This window comes from Panulirus ornatus, chromosome 9, assembly GCF_036320965.1.
Source record: "Panulirus ornatus isolate Po-2019 chromosome 9, ASM3632096v1, whole genome shotgun sequence".
In the NCBI taxonomy this organism is placed as follows: domain Eukaryota; kingdom Metazoa; phylum Arthropoda; class Malacostraca; order Decapoda; family Palinuridae; genus Panulirus; species Panulirus ornatus.
In genome coordinates, this window is record NC_092232.1 from 33,698,668 (window position 1) to 33,714,358 (window position 15,691).

Here is a 15,691-nt window from a genome sequence, read left to right on the forward strand (position 1 = left end):
CGCAGAGGTGACCACAGTAATGATACTGGTAAACATTGGCCAGAAAACGATCGCCCAGTACATCTTAGCATTGTATCCCTCATCACATTACACGACCCGTAATGTCAGTGAATCTACCTTGATGACTAATATTGCTAACTCAACCCAGCTAACTTTGAAACGCATCTTGTTATCAACCAAATCATTACGAAAGATTTATCCAGACAACATAAGAAGAGTAGTTGAACACGCATCTCGCTACTCAGACCAGCCATCCCACACGTTCCCCCTAAACCACAAGGCTCCCCCGCCCCCTCCCCACTTTCCCTTTAATGGCCAGGTCAGTGTCCACTCTGGCGTGGCGGGAACAGGATGTACACAAACCCATGTCCTGCTGCTGCTGGTGTTGGATTTGAAACATCGTAAAATGTTTACACTTGATGAGGCGGATATCCTGCGTGAAACCTGATGTGTATTGTAAAGTCTGACTGAATTATTTGAACTCCGACCGTAGTGCGATTTCTCCTTTTCATTCTCGTCCAATGTTTCCCGCGTCAGCGAGGGAGCGGCAGGAACTGGCAAAGAAACGCCTCATTCGCTCACATCCATTCTCTAGCTGTCATGTGTAACGCAACGAAACCACAGCTCCCTATTCACATCCAGACCCCACAGACGTTTCCATGGTTTACCCCAGACGTTTCACATTCCCTGGTTCAGTCCATTGACAGTACGTTGCCCCAAATATACCAAAACGTTCATTCCTATTTACTTTATCCCGTGCAGGCTTCCTTCATGTTCAGGCTCCGATCGCTCAAAATCTCTCTCACTCCATCCATCCACCTCCAATTTGGTCTCCCTAGTTCTTGTTCCCTCCACCTCTGACATATATCCTCTTTCTCGATCTTTCCTCACTCATTCTCTCCATGTGACCAAACCATTTCAACACTCCCTCTTCTGCTCTCTCAGCCACACTCTTTTTATTTCCACACATCTCTCTTACCCTTTCATTACTTACTCGATCAAACCATCTCACACCACATATTGTCCTCACATTTCATTTCGAACACATTCACCCTCTACACACACACACACACACACACATATAAATATATATATATATATATATATATATATATATATATATATATATATATATATATATATATATATTCATACCATTCGCCATTTCCCGCATTAGCGAGGTAGCGCTAAGAACAGAGGACTGGGCCTTTGAGGGAATATCCTCACCTGGCCCCCTTCTATGTTCCCTCTCTTTGGGGAAAAAAAAAAAAAAGCGAGAGGGGAGGATTTCCAGCCCCCCGCTCCCTCCCCTTTTAGTCGCCTTCTACGACACGCAGGGAATACGTGGGAAGTATTCTTTCTCCCCTATCCCCAGGGATAATATATATATATATATATATATATATATATATATATATATATATATATATATATATATATATATATATATATATAATTTTTTTTTCACACATTCGCCGCTTCCCGCGCCAGCGAGGTAGTGTTAAGAACGTAGCCTAAGAGGGAAAACCCTCACTTGGCCCCCTTCTCAGTTCCTTCTTTTGGAAAAGTAAAAACTGGAGGGTAGGATTTCCTTTGAGTCCACGGGGACATGAAACACGATAAGTTCCCAAGTGCACTTTCCTGTAATAATCACATCAACGGGGGAGACACATGAAAAATGTATAACAGTCAGTTGATATACAACGAAGAGACGTAGCTAGGACGCCATTTGGTAAACAGTAATATATATATATATATATATATATATATATATATATATATATATATATATATATATATATATATATTTTTTTTTTTTTTTTTTTTTATACTTTGTCGCTGTCTCCCGCGTTTGCGAGGTAGCGCAAGGAAACAGACGAAAGAAATGGCCCAACCCCCCCCCCCCCATACACATGTACATACACACGTCCACACACGCAAATATACATACCTACACAGCTTTCCATGGTTTACCCCAGACGCTTCACATGCCTTGCTTCAATCCACTGACAGCACGTCAACCCCTGTATACCACATGACTCCAATTCACTCTATTTCATGCCCTCCTTTCACCCTCCTGCATGTTCAGGCCCCGATCACACAAAATCTTTTTCACTCCATCTTTCCACCTCCAATTTGGTCTCCCTCTTCGCCTCGTTCCCTCCACCTCCGACACATATATCCTCTTGGTCAATCTCTCCTCACTCATTCTCTCCATGTGCCCAAACCATTTCAAAACACCCTCTTCTGCTCTCTCAACCACGCTCTTTTTATTTCCACACATCTCTCTTACCCTTACGTTACTTACTCGATCAAACCACCTCACACCACACATTGTCCTCAAACATCTCATTTCCAGCACATCCATCCTCCTGCGCACATCTCTATCCATAGCCCACGCCTCGCAACCATACAACATTGTTGGAACCACTATTCCCTCAAACATACCCATTTTTGCTTTCCGAGATAATGTTCTCGACTTCCACACATTTTTCAAGGCTCCCAAAATTTTCGCCCCCTCCCCCACCCTATGATCCACTTCCGCTTCCATGGTTCCATCCGCTGACAGATCCACTCCCAGATATCTAAAACACTTCACTTCCTCCAGTTTTTCTCCATCCAAACTCACCTCCCAATTGACTTGACCCTCACCCCTACTGTACCTAATAACCTTGCTCTTATTCACATTTACTCTTAACTTTCTTCTTCCACACACTTTACCAAACTCAGTCACCAGCTTCTGCAGTTTCTCACATGAATCAGCCACCAGCGCTGTATCATCAGCGAACAACAACTGACTCACTTCCCAAGCTCTCTCATCCCCAACAGACTTCATACTTGCCCCTCTTTCCAGGACTCTTGCATTTACCTCCCTAACAACCCCATCCATAAACAAATTAAACAACCATGGAGACATCACACACCCCTGCCGCAAACCTACATTCACTGAGAACCAATCACTTTCCTCTCTTCCTACACGTACACATGCCTTACATCCTCGATAAAAACTTTTCACTGCTTCTAACAACTTGCCTCCCACACCATATATTCTTAATACCTTCCACAGAGCATCTCTATCAACTCTATCATATGCCTTCTCCAGATCCATAAATGCTACATACAAATCCATTTGCTTTTCTAAGTATTTCTCACATACATTCTTCAAAGCAAACACCTGATCCACACATCCTCTACCACTTCTGAAACCGCACTGCTCTTCCCCAATCTGATGCTCTGTACATGCCTTCACCCTCTCAATCAATACCCTCCCATATAATTTACCAGGAATACTCAACAAACTTATACCTCTGTAATTTGAGCACTCACTCTTATCCCCTTTGCCTTTGTACAATGGCACTATGCACGCATTCCGCCAATCCTCAGGCACCTCACCATGAGTCATACATACATTAAATAACCTTACCAACCAGTCAACAATACAGTCACCCCCTTTTTTAATAAATTCCACTGCAATACCATCCAAACCTGCTGCCTTGCCGGCTTTCATCTTCCGCAAAGCTTTTACTACCTCTTCTCTGTTTACCAAATCATTTTCCCTAACCCTCTCACTTTGCACACCACCTCGACCAAAACACCCTATATCTGCCACTCTGTCATCAGACACATTCAACAAACCTTCAAAATACTCATTCCATCTCCTTCTCACATCACCACTACTTGTTATCACCTCCCCATATATATATATATATATATATATATATATATATATATATATATATATATATATATATATATATATATATATATATTATATTATATTAATTTCCTATCTTTGCACCACTTTATGGACAGATGTATTAATCCAATTGGAAAAATCGTTGTAACAGTTATAAAAGACCCAGGGGTGTGTGTTGTGATGATCAAACGGTAGTTGTATGATATCACTACATACTAGCAGTAAGTAAAGACAGACATCATATGATGATAGCTGTCACCTGTGTAGGTTGGATTCCAATAATGTTTCCATAACTAAACATCTCTTAAAACATTTGTTTCGTTTTCTTTTACCGCGTTTTCTTCAATTAATTTGTAATTCAAGTTTTTTTTTTTTTTCCTATCATGAAATCAAATCCTTTTCATCACATGAAATTTGTTGTTAATGGTTCGAATATTTGTACAAGGGTCAGACTGGTTGTTAAGTGCTCATAATTATTCTCTTGTATTAGGAGACGAAAATAGATTTGTTTCTAGTCTTAGAAAACTGTGACACGCAAATAAATCCTTTCGAAAGAAAATAATCAACTGGAGTAACCCTTCTTTAGTGGACGTGTTCTCCAGCCTTTGTGAATATTGACCAAAATAGCAAAATGATATACTTGTTTTTAAGCTGTGGGGGTGTTCGTGTCAGCTCCTGCACGGGCGAGCCACCTCAAGCCTTGTCTGTGGGGGACCACGGGGTGGAATCCCCAGCCTGGGGGTTTGCGTGACCCCACATCTTCCACGTACTTCAATTTCCTTCTGGTATATATATACATACATATATATATATATATATATATATATATATATATATATATATATATATATATATATTGGAAAGGATCACAGTTTTGCACGTGATCAAGATATTCTAATGAGTCTACGGGGAAAATGAAACACGAAAAGTTCCCGAGTGTACCTTCGTGTAATAATCACACCATCAGGGGAGACAGAGAGAGAAATATAACAGTCAGTTGATATACATCGAAGAGACGAAGCTAGGACGCCATTTTGTAAACATGGGGCCTCGATGTGGAAAGGGAGCTGTGGTTTCGGTGCATTATTGCATGACAGCTAGAGACTGAGTGTGAACGAATGGGGCCTTTGTTGTCTTTTCCTAGCGCTACCTCGCACACATGAGGGGGGAGGGGGATGGTATTCCATGTGTGGCGAGGTGGCGATGGGAATGAATAAAGGCAGACAGTATGAATTATGTACATGTGTATATATGTATATGTCTGTGTGTGTATATATGTATGTGTACATTGAGATGTATAGGTATGTATACTTGCGTGTGTGGACGTGTATGTATATACATGTGTATGTGGGTGGGTTGGGCCATTCTTTCGTCTGTTTCCTTGCGCTACCTCGCTAACGCGGGAGACAGCGACAAAGCAAAATAAATAAATATAAATATAAATATATATCTTTCTTTTTCTTTCTTTTAAACTATTCGCCATTTCCCGCGTTAGCGAGGTAGCGTTAAGAACAGAGGACTGGGCCTTTTTTGGAATATCCTCACCTGGCCCCACTCTGTTCCTTCGTTTGGAAAATTAAAAAAAAACGAGAGGGGAGGATTTCCAGCCCCCGCTCCCTCCCCTTTTAGTCGCCTTCTACGACACGCAGGGAATACGTGGGAAGTATTCTTACTCCCCTATCCTCAGGGATAATATATATATATATATATATATATATATATATATATATATATATATATATATATATATATATATATATTTATATATATATATATATATATATAAACTTATTTTTGGGTTAACAGACTTGTTCTGTAGAGGTAAAATTGCTGTAATTACCGAGATTCCAACACGCATTTGGTCGGAAGTCCGAGAGAAAAAATATATCATTAGACTACAACGCTTTCCGCTGGGTTTAACAACTTCCTATTAATTATCATATATATATATATATATATATATATATATATATATATATATATCGGACGGATTGAATAGTTGTAGAAGTCTCAACTTTTCTACAGTAGAATACATCGTTCATCCTATGAACATAGTGGCGTAAGGCAAGTTAATAATCATCGTACTTTCTGTCAATATATAAATTATTCATTTATTGTCAGGGAGTTCTGTGGTCGGGCGGACCCTCTCCACCCCGTGGCCCACACCACCACCACCACCTTCCCATACTTCCTCTGTCAACATCGCTCACTGCTCCTCTCCCCCACCCTACACAACAGTCTCCCACCCTCTGGTTCACTCACTGCTCCTCTCCCTCACCCTACACAGCAGTCTCCCACCCTCTGGTTCACTCACTGCTCCTCCCCCACCCTACACAGCAGTCTCCCACCCTCTGGTTCACTCACTGCTCCTCTCCCCCACACTACACAGCAGTCTCCCACCCTCTGGTTCACTCACTGCTCCTCTCCCCCACCCTACACAAGTCTCCTACCCTCTGGTTCACTCACTGCTCCTCTCCCCCACCCTACACAGCAGTCTCCCACCCTCTGGTTCACTCACTGCTCCTCTCCCCCAACCTACACAGCAGTCTCCCACCCTCTTGTTCACTCACTGCTCCTCTCCCCCACCCTGCACAGCAGTCTCCCACCCTCTTGTTCACTCACTGCTCCTCTCCCCCACCCTACACAGCAGTCTCCCACCCTCTGGTTCACTCACTGCTCCTCTCCCTCACCCTACACAGCAGTCTCCCACCCTCTGGTTCACTCACTGCTCCTCTCCCCCACCCTACACAACGGTCTCCCTTCCATCCTCACTCCACACACTCTGGTTCATTCCACATTTTCTCTGACGTCTACAAGTTTCCCGGAGATACACGTCTTTTTTTTTTCATCTCTCTCCTGTAAGCCAGGTTCGTAGCATCCATTACCCAGTCGTTCATGTGCTCTGGTAAACTTTCACTGACACCCCCCCCCCTCCTTCGGGGGGCGTCTACCTCCTGCACACACACACACACACACACACACACACACACACACACACACACACACACACACACACAGCCGCTGTCCCGTAAGGCTCATTTTTTTTTTTTGTCAAATAATAATCCTTAAAGCCTCTTGCCATTAACGTCCAACCTGTGTACCAACCAACCACCTGGACTTTTACACTCCCCTTACCTCACACCTCACATCCTCCACACACACACACACACACACACACACACACACACACACTACAAATACCGCATCCATGTTGTTAAGTAACTTTCTTTTCCACTCCCTACTCCCTCCCGCTCAACTCCTACAGTCACCTTTCTATTTCTACCACTCTGTCCCATCTGTACCTCAGTTATTTCCCCCCCTCAACCCTGGATTGTTTCCCCACATCACGTCTGTGCAGGCCAGCGTCCTCAGGTCCTTCACTGGCATTCCCAAGATTACCGTATTGCTCCCAGGCACGAGAGCGCCCCTGGCGGCTATGTGCTGAACCATGGGGTGTGCTGACCTCACTATACCCTAGCTAGACTGGTAAATGATAACGTCAACCAGTTTTTACTAAAGTTTTTGAAAAAAATAAGAAATTTCAAATTTTCAAAACATCGAAAGTATTCTTTGAATAATAATAATAATAATAATAATAATAATAATAATAATAATAATAATAATAATAATAATAGAAAAATACAATCTGCTAAAGAGAGCATGATCAATACAGTACTTTGTCTGGATTAATAAATAGAACTTGGCAATGATCATTCAATAAATCATGCCAGATCAAAGGCTGAAACATAACTTTAATGTTGCCATCATGACACTAAATCATTCGTCCTTGAAATGTAAAGTTATAATGAATTAATTAACTCATTTCAAAAAGATAAACTGAACTCATCTGAAGTATTTTGCACATCAACAAACTGAATATCGTCACCTATAATGAAGCGTAGACCACATTGCATTTTCTGTAATATCCCGTCTGAGGAAAACGGAAACTTCAACTTTCTCACTATATATTACCCAGGACCTTTCTAAAGGCTGCACTACTTTCAGTAGCAGGGAAAAGTACACTCCTTCGAAGTGAGAAGTTCTTAGACGATAACTGTATTCTAAATTATACAGTCTCCTCGAAGGTGACTTTTCGCTCGCGGTGTAACCTGGAGCAGGCAGAGTCCGGTAACAACACCTATATATATATATATATATATATATATATATATATATATATATATATATATATATACACACACACACACACGAATACAGTGCATATGAACACACTTTCACAGAACACGTAATACCCTCCAACAGCCAACATTTGAATGCTAGGCTACGATAGTCGTTACGTTCCCAACTAACACGCAAAAGGTCCTGGGCTCGAATCCCGGCCCTTGGAGTATTATATATATATATATATATATATATATATATATATATATATATATATATATATATATATATATATATAGAGAGAGAGAGAGAGAGAGAGAGAGAGAGAGATACACACTTGTGGGTTAAAACCACACGTCTTAGAGACATGATTCATTACATGATCCAATACAGTTTCGGCTTCACACAAGTCCTTCTCATTCCCAGGTGAGGACTTGTGAAAAGCCATAACAGTATTGGATTAGACAATAAATCATGTCTCCATGACGTGTGGTTTTAACCCTCATTCTTCTTCACGACACTTAGTTTACTTCATATATATATATATATATATATATATATCACATATTTGCCATTTCCCGCATTAACGAGGTAGCATTAAGAACAAAGGACTGAGTCTTAGAGGGATATATTTATATATACCAAATGGCGTCCTACCTATGTCTCTTCGTTGTATATCAACGGACTGTTATATTTCTCTCTTGTGTCTCCCCTGACGATGTGATTATTACACGAAAGTGCGCTTGGGAACTTATCGTGTTTCATTTTCCCCGTGGACTCATAGGAATATACTTGATCACGCGCAAAATTGTGATCCTTTCCAATTTATATATATATATATATATATATATATATATATATATATATATATATATATATATAACAAAATTACTAAAGGCTATCTTACCTTACCTTCTAATGCAATTTGGTTTAGGTATGTAGATGATGTTCTTTGTGTTTCGCCAGCAAATGAAAATTTGCATTTCTCCCCTTACTTAACAATTTAGTACCTCCCATCAAATTTACTGTAGAAAATGAAAATAATGGTATGTTACCATTTTTAGATTGCATGATCCATAGGCAAGGAAACAAGTTTAATTTAGGGTATATATATACAGAAAACGTACCAATGTATGCTCATATATCCAATATTACTCATCTCAAAATGACAAAGTTAAATTATCATCATTTCAATCTATGTTCCTTAGGGCATTACGTATTTGCAGTCCAGAGTTTATTGATGATGAGTTTGAGAAGATATATTCTATTAGATCTAAATCAAAGTACCCTAGATCTTTCATTGATAAATCCCTTAAGTTAGCAAAGAAATCATTTTATAGAGTTGAGCCCAAACCTCCCATTGACACCAAGAATCTTTTAGTTCTCCCTTTTAATAATAATTTCACTTTACTTCCCATGTTCCTTAAATCCTTTAATGTAAATGCTGCCTTCAGCAACAATAATACTATAAAGAACATCTTAATCAGGAACTCATCAGAAAATTCTCTTGGATGCATCTATAAAGTGCCATGTGGAAATTGTGATAGATTTTATGTTGGGCAGACTGGTAAGGATCTTTCTGTTAGACTTAAGCAACATAAATATAAGAACGGGACAAGAATCAAATGCCTTGTTTAATCACGTTAAAAACTATGATCATTGTATTGACTGGAGTAATGTCATCTCAATTATTAACTCTAACTCTATTACCACGAGAAATATTGAATCTTCTATTATTAAATACACAAAGAATTATAAACTTAATATCAGTGATAGTCTATACAAATTAGATAACTTTATTGTCGATAAAATTTGTAAAATGATAAGTTTATGAACGCTCGTTGTATGTCTTGGACAATCGCATGTTTACCAAATGGCGTCCTAGCTTCGTCTCTTCGATGTATATCAACTGACTTATATTTTTCTCTTGTGTCTCCCCTGATGATGTGATTATTACACGAAAGTGCACTTGGGAACTTTTCGTGTTTCATTTTCCCCGTGGACTCATAGGAATATATATATATATATATATATATATATATATATATATATATATATATATATATATATATATATATATATCAGATGCAACCAGACTCTGCCTGCATGTGGAACTACAGTGATCATAACGTAACCTTTGGCAAGGTTGTCTTATTGTGAATCGACAAAATAAGTACAATCTCGTCCAGGAACTTCACTCCAAATGGAGTCCCATATTTCCCTGCTACTTCTTGCAGCGCAGCCTCGGTGCTGCGAGGTCTTGGTAGAAGGGTGTCTGTGGTTATATAATTAACTATATAATATCGATATAAAGTATGAAGTTTAAGTGATTCACAACTAATATTAACCATTAGTTCGCATCTTATATCACTAGATTATCTATTTATGTCGGTGACAGTTAATATCTTACCCCTACACACAAGGTCGAAATAATACCTCGTTCATTGAAAATTGTCATAAAAAAAGTTAAGTTGAATTATGCTAAAAATATTTTTTTTTCTTTTAAACCAAAGTATTCTTATCTAATGAATTTAGAAAAACGAGTTTAATCTTATGTTAAAATTCTAAAATGTGCAAGAATTCAATATTCTGTGTAAACTAAATTACATAACTCCATCATTTATCACTATTATACCTTCTTAAAAAGAAATATAACATTTTAATTTAAGTAATTACATGTTCGTATACATCATTCTACCGCAAGATAACATAATGAATTATTCTAACGCAAAAGAACATCTATAATATTCTATGTTCCACTATGAACTGTTCTAACGCAAGATGACATTATAATATTCTATGTTCCACTATGAACTATTTGAACGCAAGATAACATCAGTGATATTCTATGTTCTACTATGAACTGTTCTAACGCAAGATAACATTATAATATTCTATGTTCCACTATGAACTATTTGAACGCAAGATAACATCAATGATATTCTATGTTCTACTATGATCTGTTCTACGCAAGATAACATTATAATATTCTACGTTCCATTGTGAACAAATGATTGTGAGACGTGTCACTATAATGCATGATAAAGACAGCTTACTATTTCCTTTGTTAATATATTAAACTTCCTCAATACAACCACATGTTCACACGGTAAACAAAATGTAAAATATTTAAACTAGTGTGTACTAGAAAAATTACTAATTTTGTATATATCAAATATGTAGACGACTCGGAAATGCTATCTCAAGTCATGTTTTTCCTTTGGATTCCCTCAATTTCAGTATTGGGCATCAACGCCAAATATATTTTCAGTAAAGCCTGAAATACATAATCATGCGTTGTAATCTTAAATTTAGAAAAATGAAAAAAAAAGGCAATAATTTGTCAGGATTATTTCAACATTTATTAATCATAATCACGCGGACGAAAATTTATGGAACACAGAATTCTCAAAAAAAAAAGACCTTTCGTTATCGCGTGCACACTGAGGAACCAATTATGTATAAACCAAGGAATTCAAAACATGAAGAAAGTGTTATAAAAAGCAGACTTAAACTCGATTTATTATTTATGAGACACGAAAACCACGAAAATAATCCCGTAGTAAATTCAGTGCAAGTTGGCTGCCCTCTACCATCTGCTTGTAGTTACAACGAAAACGTCATATTTCACGAATCATGGAGTTCTATATAACAAATCTCTGTGTTCTTCTAAGTCTGCTGTTAGAATTTTGTGTTCTTATGAACTACGAGATAAGATTCTAGAGAAGATACCCCTTGACAAATGCTAACATATTCAGACATTGCGACAATGTAAACTGAGATGAAAATACGCACTGACTGAAAAACTTGAAATACTCCCATATACTTTATCTGGACCTTATCACCCTGCCCCAGGATCATTATATATATATATATATATATATATATATATATATATATATATATATATATATATATATATATATAAACTTTTTAGAGACGACTTTTACCATGAAATCATTTCCATTTGAGGTATAAACAAATGACGATCGGTGTAACATGATACAAACTAGTTCAGGAAACTTTCCGTAAAAAACAAAAGTTGACTAGAATTTAGGATATATGAACCGAGAAGGAATAGATAAGCTTTATTATAAAAAAAAAAAACTTTATTTGAACGCTGGAAGGCGGGCGGTGTGTGGACCCGATGTCCAGCACCCACTGGGAACGAAGCGAGTACAGCCCCTCCCATGTACGACCATCCCCCAGTACAACCCATACCATGTACGACCATCCCCCAGTACAGCCCCTCCCATGTACGACCATCCCCCAGTACAACCCCTCCCATGTACGACCATCCCCCAGTACAACCCATACCATGTACGACCATCCCCCAGTACAGCCCCTCCCATGTACGACCATCCCCCAGTACAACCCCTCCCATGTACGACCATCCCCCAGTACAGCCCCTCCCATGCACGACCATCCCCCAGTACAGCCCCTCCCATGTACGACCATCTCCCAGTACAGCCCCTCCCATGTACGACCATCCCCCAGTACAGCCCCTCCCATGCACGACCATCCCCCAGTACAGCCCCTCCCATGTACGACCATCCCCCAGTACAACCCATACCATGCACGACCATCCCCCAGTACAGCCCCTCCCATGCACGACCATCCCCCAGTACAGCCCCTCCCATGCACGACCATCTCCCAGTACAGCCCCTCCCATGTACGACCATCCCCCAGTACAGCCCCTCCCATGTACGACCATCCCCCAGTACAGCCCCTCCCATGTACGACCATCCCCCAGTACAACCCCTCCCATGTACGACCATCCCCCAGTACAGCCCCTCCCATGCACGACCATCCCCCAGTACAGCCCCTACCATGCACGACAAGTCCCCCGTACAGCCCCTACCATGCACGACAACTCCCCCGTACAGCCCCTCTCATGCACGATCACCCAACTGCCTTGCTAGACCGCGGTCTCATACTGCTTCCTTGCACAGGAATGCGCTTCCCACCTTGCCGGGGAAGACCTCAGTGTTTCTGGGCCGGAGAAAGGTTGTCATTACATCCCAAGGTTGTGAAGTGGACGGAGCAACGAGTCGTCTTACGATCTCTTTCCATAGGAAATACCGTTATGTACCGGCCATAAGGTCAAGTGATCACAGGGCGTGAAGTCAACCTGGTGGCTGGTCCATACTGGGGTTGGGGGGGTATTTCCTGCAGGACAAGATCAAGAGATGTGACCTGTACCACGTCCACTTCATAACCTTGAGATATGATACTAACACAACCTGACCTTGAAACAGTAAAGTCTTTCCGTAAAAGAAACAGTAAAGTCTTTTTTTTTTTTCCCATTCACGAAAGATTGTTGTCAAGGCAGTAACTATCTATTACACATGGTTAAACATGATCCGCTAACGAGAATCGTTAAATGTTAAGGGAAAGTGGCGTTACTGTGACCAACTGTCTTGCATCAACAACACTCGTGTGAGTATACCAGACTTTTCACCCTTTACATTTTCCTGATTCGTCACTTATCTGTTTCTTCCATGATCAATTACGTTGTGATTTACGCGCCTAAAAACGATAACGAAGAACCAAACCTCTTGCAGCCAACAACGTAGACACATTCACTTTGTGGGAAAAATGTCATAAATGTTCAACTAGTGTCCACTACTCAAGGTACGAACATTACATAATGGAAGCCAAGGTCGGAGCCTATGTACTTGTTCGATACAGAGTTTTGCCCTGGGTCAACCCCGACCCAACAGGTGTTTCCAGGTAACAGAAGTTTGCACAGTAAGGTGGGTTGATACTACGAGCCGCCTTACGCCCGCCAGCCCGGCCCTCCGGCGGCGAGCTGGCGCCTCACGTGCACCAGCCAGGTTACCTGTTTGAATCTCCTCCGCCGCCTCCCCCATGAGCTCCCTCCCTGCCTGTCTCACTCCCTCCCTTCCTTCACATGAAACGAGTAAACTCGGTTAAGTCTTGTATATCCAGATGATAACGAGGCAGGGCTAACGTGATGCTAGATGTTTAAATCACAGTAACGACGTGAAGACAAAGAGAAACTCGGAACCTGGATATAAACAGACAGGTGAGCGGGGTACCCGCCCAGCGTCCTGTACCGTGGGAGTGGCCGAAAATTATGGATGGTTCCTCCTCTCACTTTAGGTCTTTAGGAAGTTTAAGATTTCCTGCAACTTTAGGAGTGACTTCAAACAGTAAGAATAAATGACTCTGCATTCTGAGCACACGGGGAGATTGAGCAACGGAGGAGAACAGTAAGGGAATGCTGTGGGTGAGGCAAACACCTGAGCCCACCTGTGTGGCGCTAGCGAGGTACGTAATTTACAAACGACCGTGTTTTCCACTCCATATTGTCTCATCTCTGGTGAACTCTAGCTATGCTCAGAGCTGTTTGTCACTAAATACTCCAAGATTCACTAACCTGTGGCCAAAACGTAGAGAAACACTAACGTCTTCATGACTGAGGGTCCTAGTGGTAGCAGCACACGTATACACGCGATCACAACTGGAACTCTAAGCCAGTCGACATGACTACCCGAGACTCGCGCTCCGTGACGTCACGCTGTATGCTCCGCCCTCTCGATCACGTGACCACCACTAGCCAATCAGCCGCCGGCTTGAGGGATGTACGGTACTGGCGCATGGGCAGTGACATGTTTTGATCACTGCAGGAGACGTGACCCGGAAAATATGAAGTCGAAGAAATTGTTAACTTCCTCTTATATGCATTCCCTTCATGTTTTTCCTCTGAACACGGTCAGATCAGTCGCCATAACTCGTTACCGCCTTTGGCTTGTGCTACACGAAAGAAGGGAAGGTTTTCTAACGAAAGACGGGAGACTGAACAGCTAATGTCTTGTGATTTGAATTAGTCGACGAAATTTGAATATTAGATTTGTATCCCAGGATGTTTATCGTAGTATGGTAAGTCTTCGAAAATATAGACGATGCCGCAGGCGTCATACACACGTTTTTGTGTGTAGGTCTCTACCTTGTGTACTTGTGAGTAGGCTTGTCTACCTTGTGTGCTTGTGAGTAGGTCTGTCTACCTTGTAAATTTGTGTGTAGATCTGTCTACCTTGTATACTTGAGTAGGTTTGTCTACCTTCTGTACTTGAGTAGGTCTGTCTACCTTGTGTATTTGTGAGTAAGTCTGTCTACCTTGTATACCTGCGAGGAGGTCTGTCTACCTTGTGTATGTGTGAGTGGGTCTGTCTACTTTGTGTACTTGTGAGTAAGTCTGTCTACCTTGTATACCTGCGTAGAGGTCTGTCTACCTTGTGTATTTGTGAGTGGGTCTGTCTACTTTGTGTACTTGTGAGTGAGTCTGTCTACCTTGTATACCTGCGAGGAGGTCTGTCTACCTTGTGTATTTGTGAGTAGGTGTGTTTATCTTGTGTATGTCTACTTTGTGTACTTGTGAGTAAGCCTGTCTATCTTGTGTATTTGAGATCTGTCTACCTTGTGTATTTGTGAGTAGGTGTGTCTATCTTGTGTATTTGAGTAGGTCTGTCTACCTTGTGTATTTGTGAATAGGTCTGTCTACCTTGTGTACTTGTGAGTAGGCCTATGTGCCTTGTGTACTTGTGAGTGGGTCTGTCTAACTTGTGTACTTGTGAGTAGGTCTGTTTACCTTGTGTACTTGTGAGTGGGGCTGTCTACTTTCTGTACTTGTGAGCATGGATGTGTTCCTTTTCTTCTTATGAGTACTCCTGTTTGCTTTGGAAAATTGAGTAGGTTTGTCTACCTTACACAATTGTGAGTAGGTCCGCCTACCTTATGTACCTGTGAGTAGGTATATCTACCTTGTGTACTTGTTAGTAGGCATGTCTATTTTGTGCTCTTGTGAGTAGGTCTGTCTAACTTGTGAGTAGGTCTGTCCAACTTGCG

General features: G+C 40.8%; 1 protein-coding gene across 2 annotated transcripts in view; it reads right to left on the reverse strand.

Moving 5' to 3' along the window:
• The window catches only part of Lac (septate junction protein lachesin), a 264,822-nt gene extending 250,460 nt beyond the window's left edge, over positions 1–14,362 (reverse strand). For both annotated transcript variants that reach the window (XM_071664993.1, XM_071664994.1), the window contains exon 1: positions 14,223–14,362. In XM_071664993.1, coding sequence (XP_071521094.1) covers positions 14,223–14,259 — 37 coding nt within the window. In that variant the 5' untranslated portion in view covers positions 14,260–14,362. The remainder of the gene's footprint in view (positions 1–14,222) is intronic.
• Positions 14,363–15,691: the final 1,329 nt, after the last annotated feature.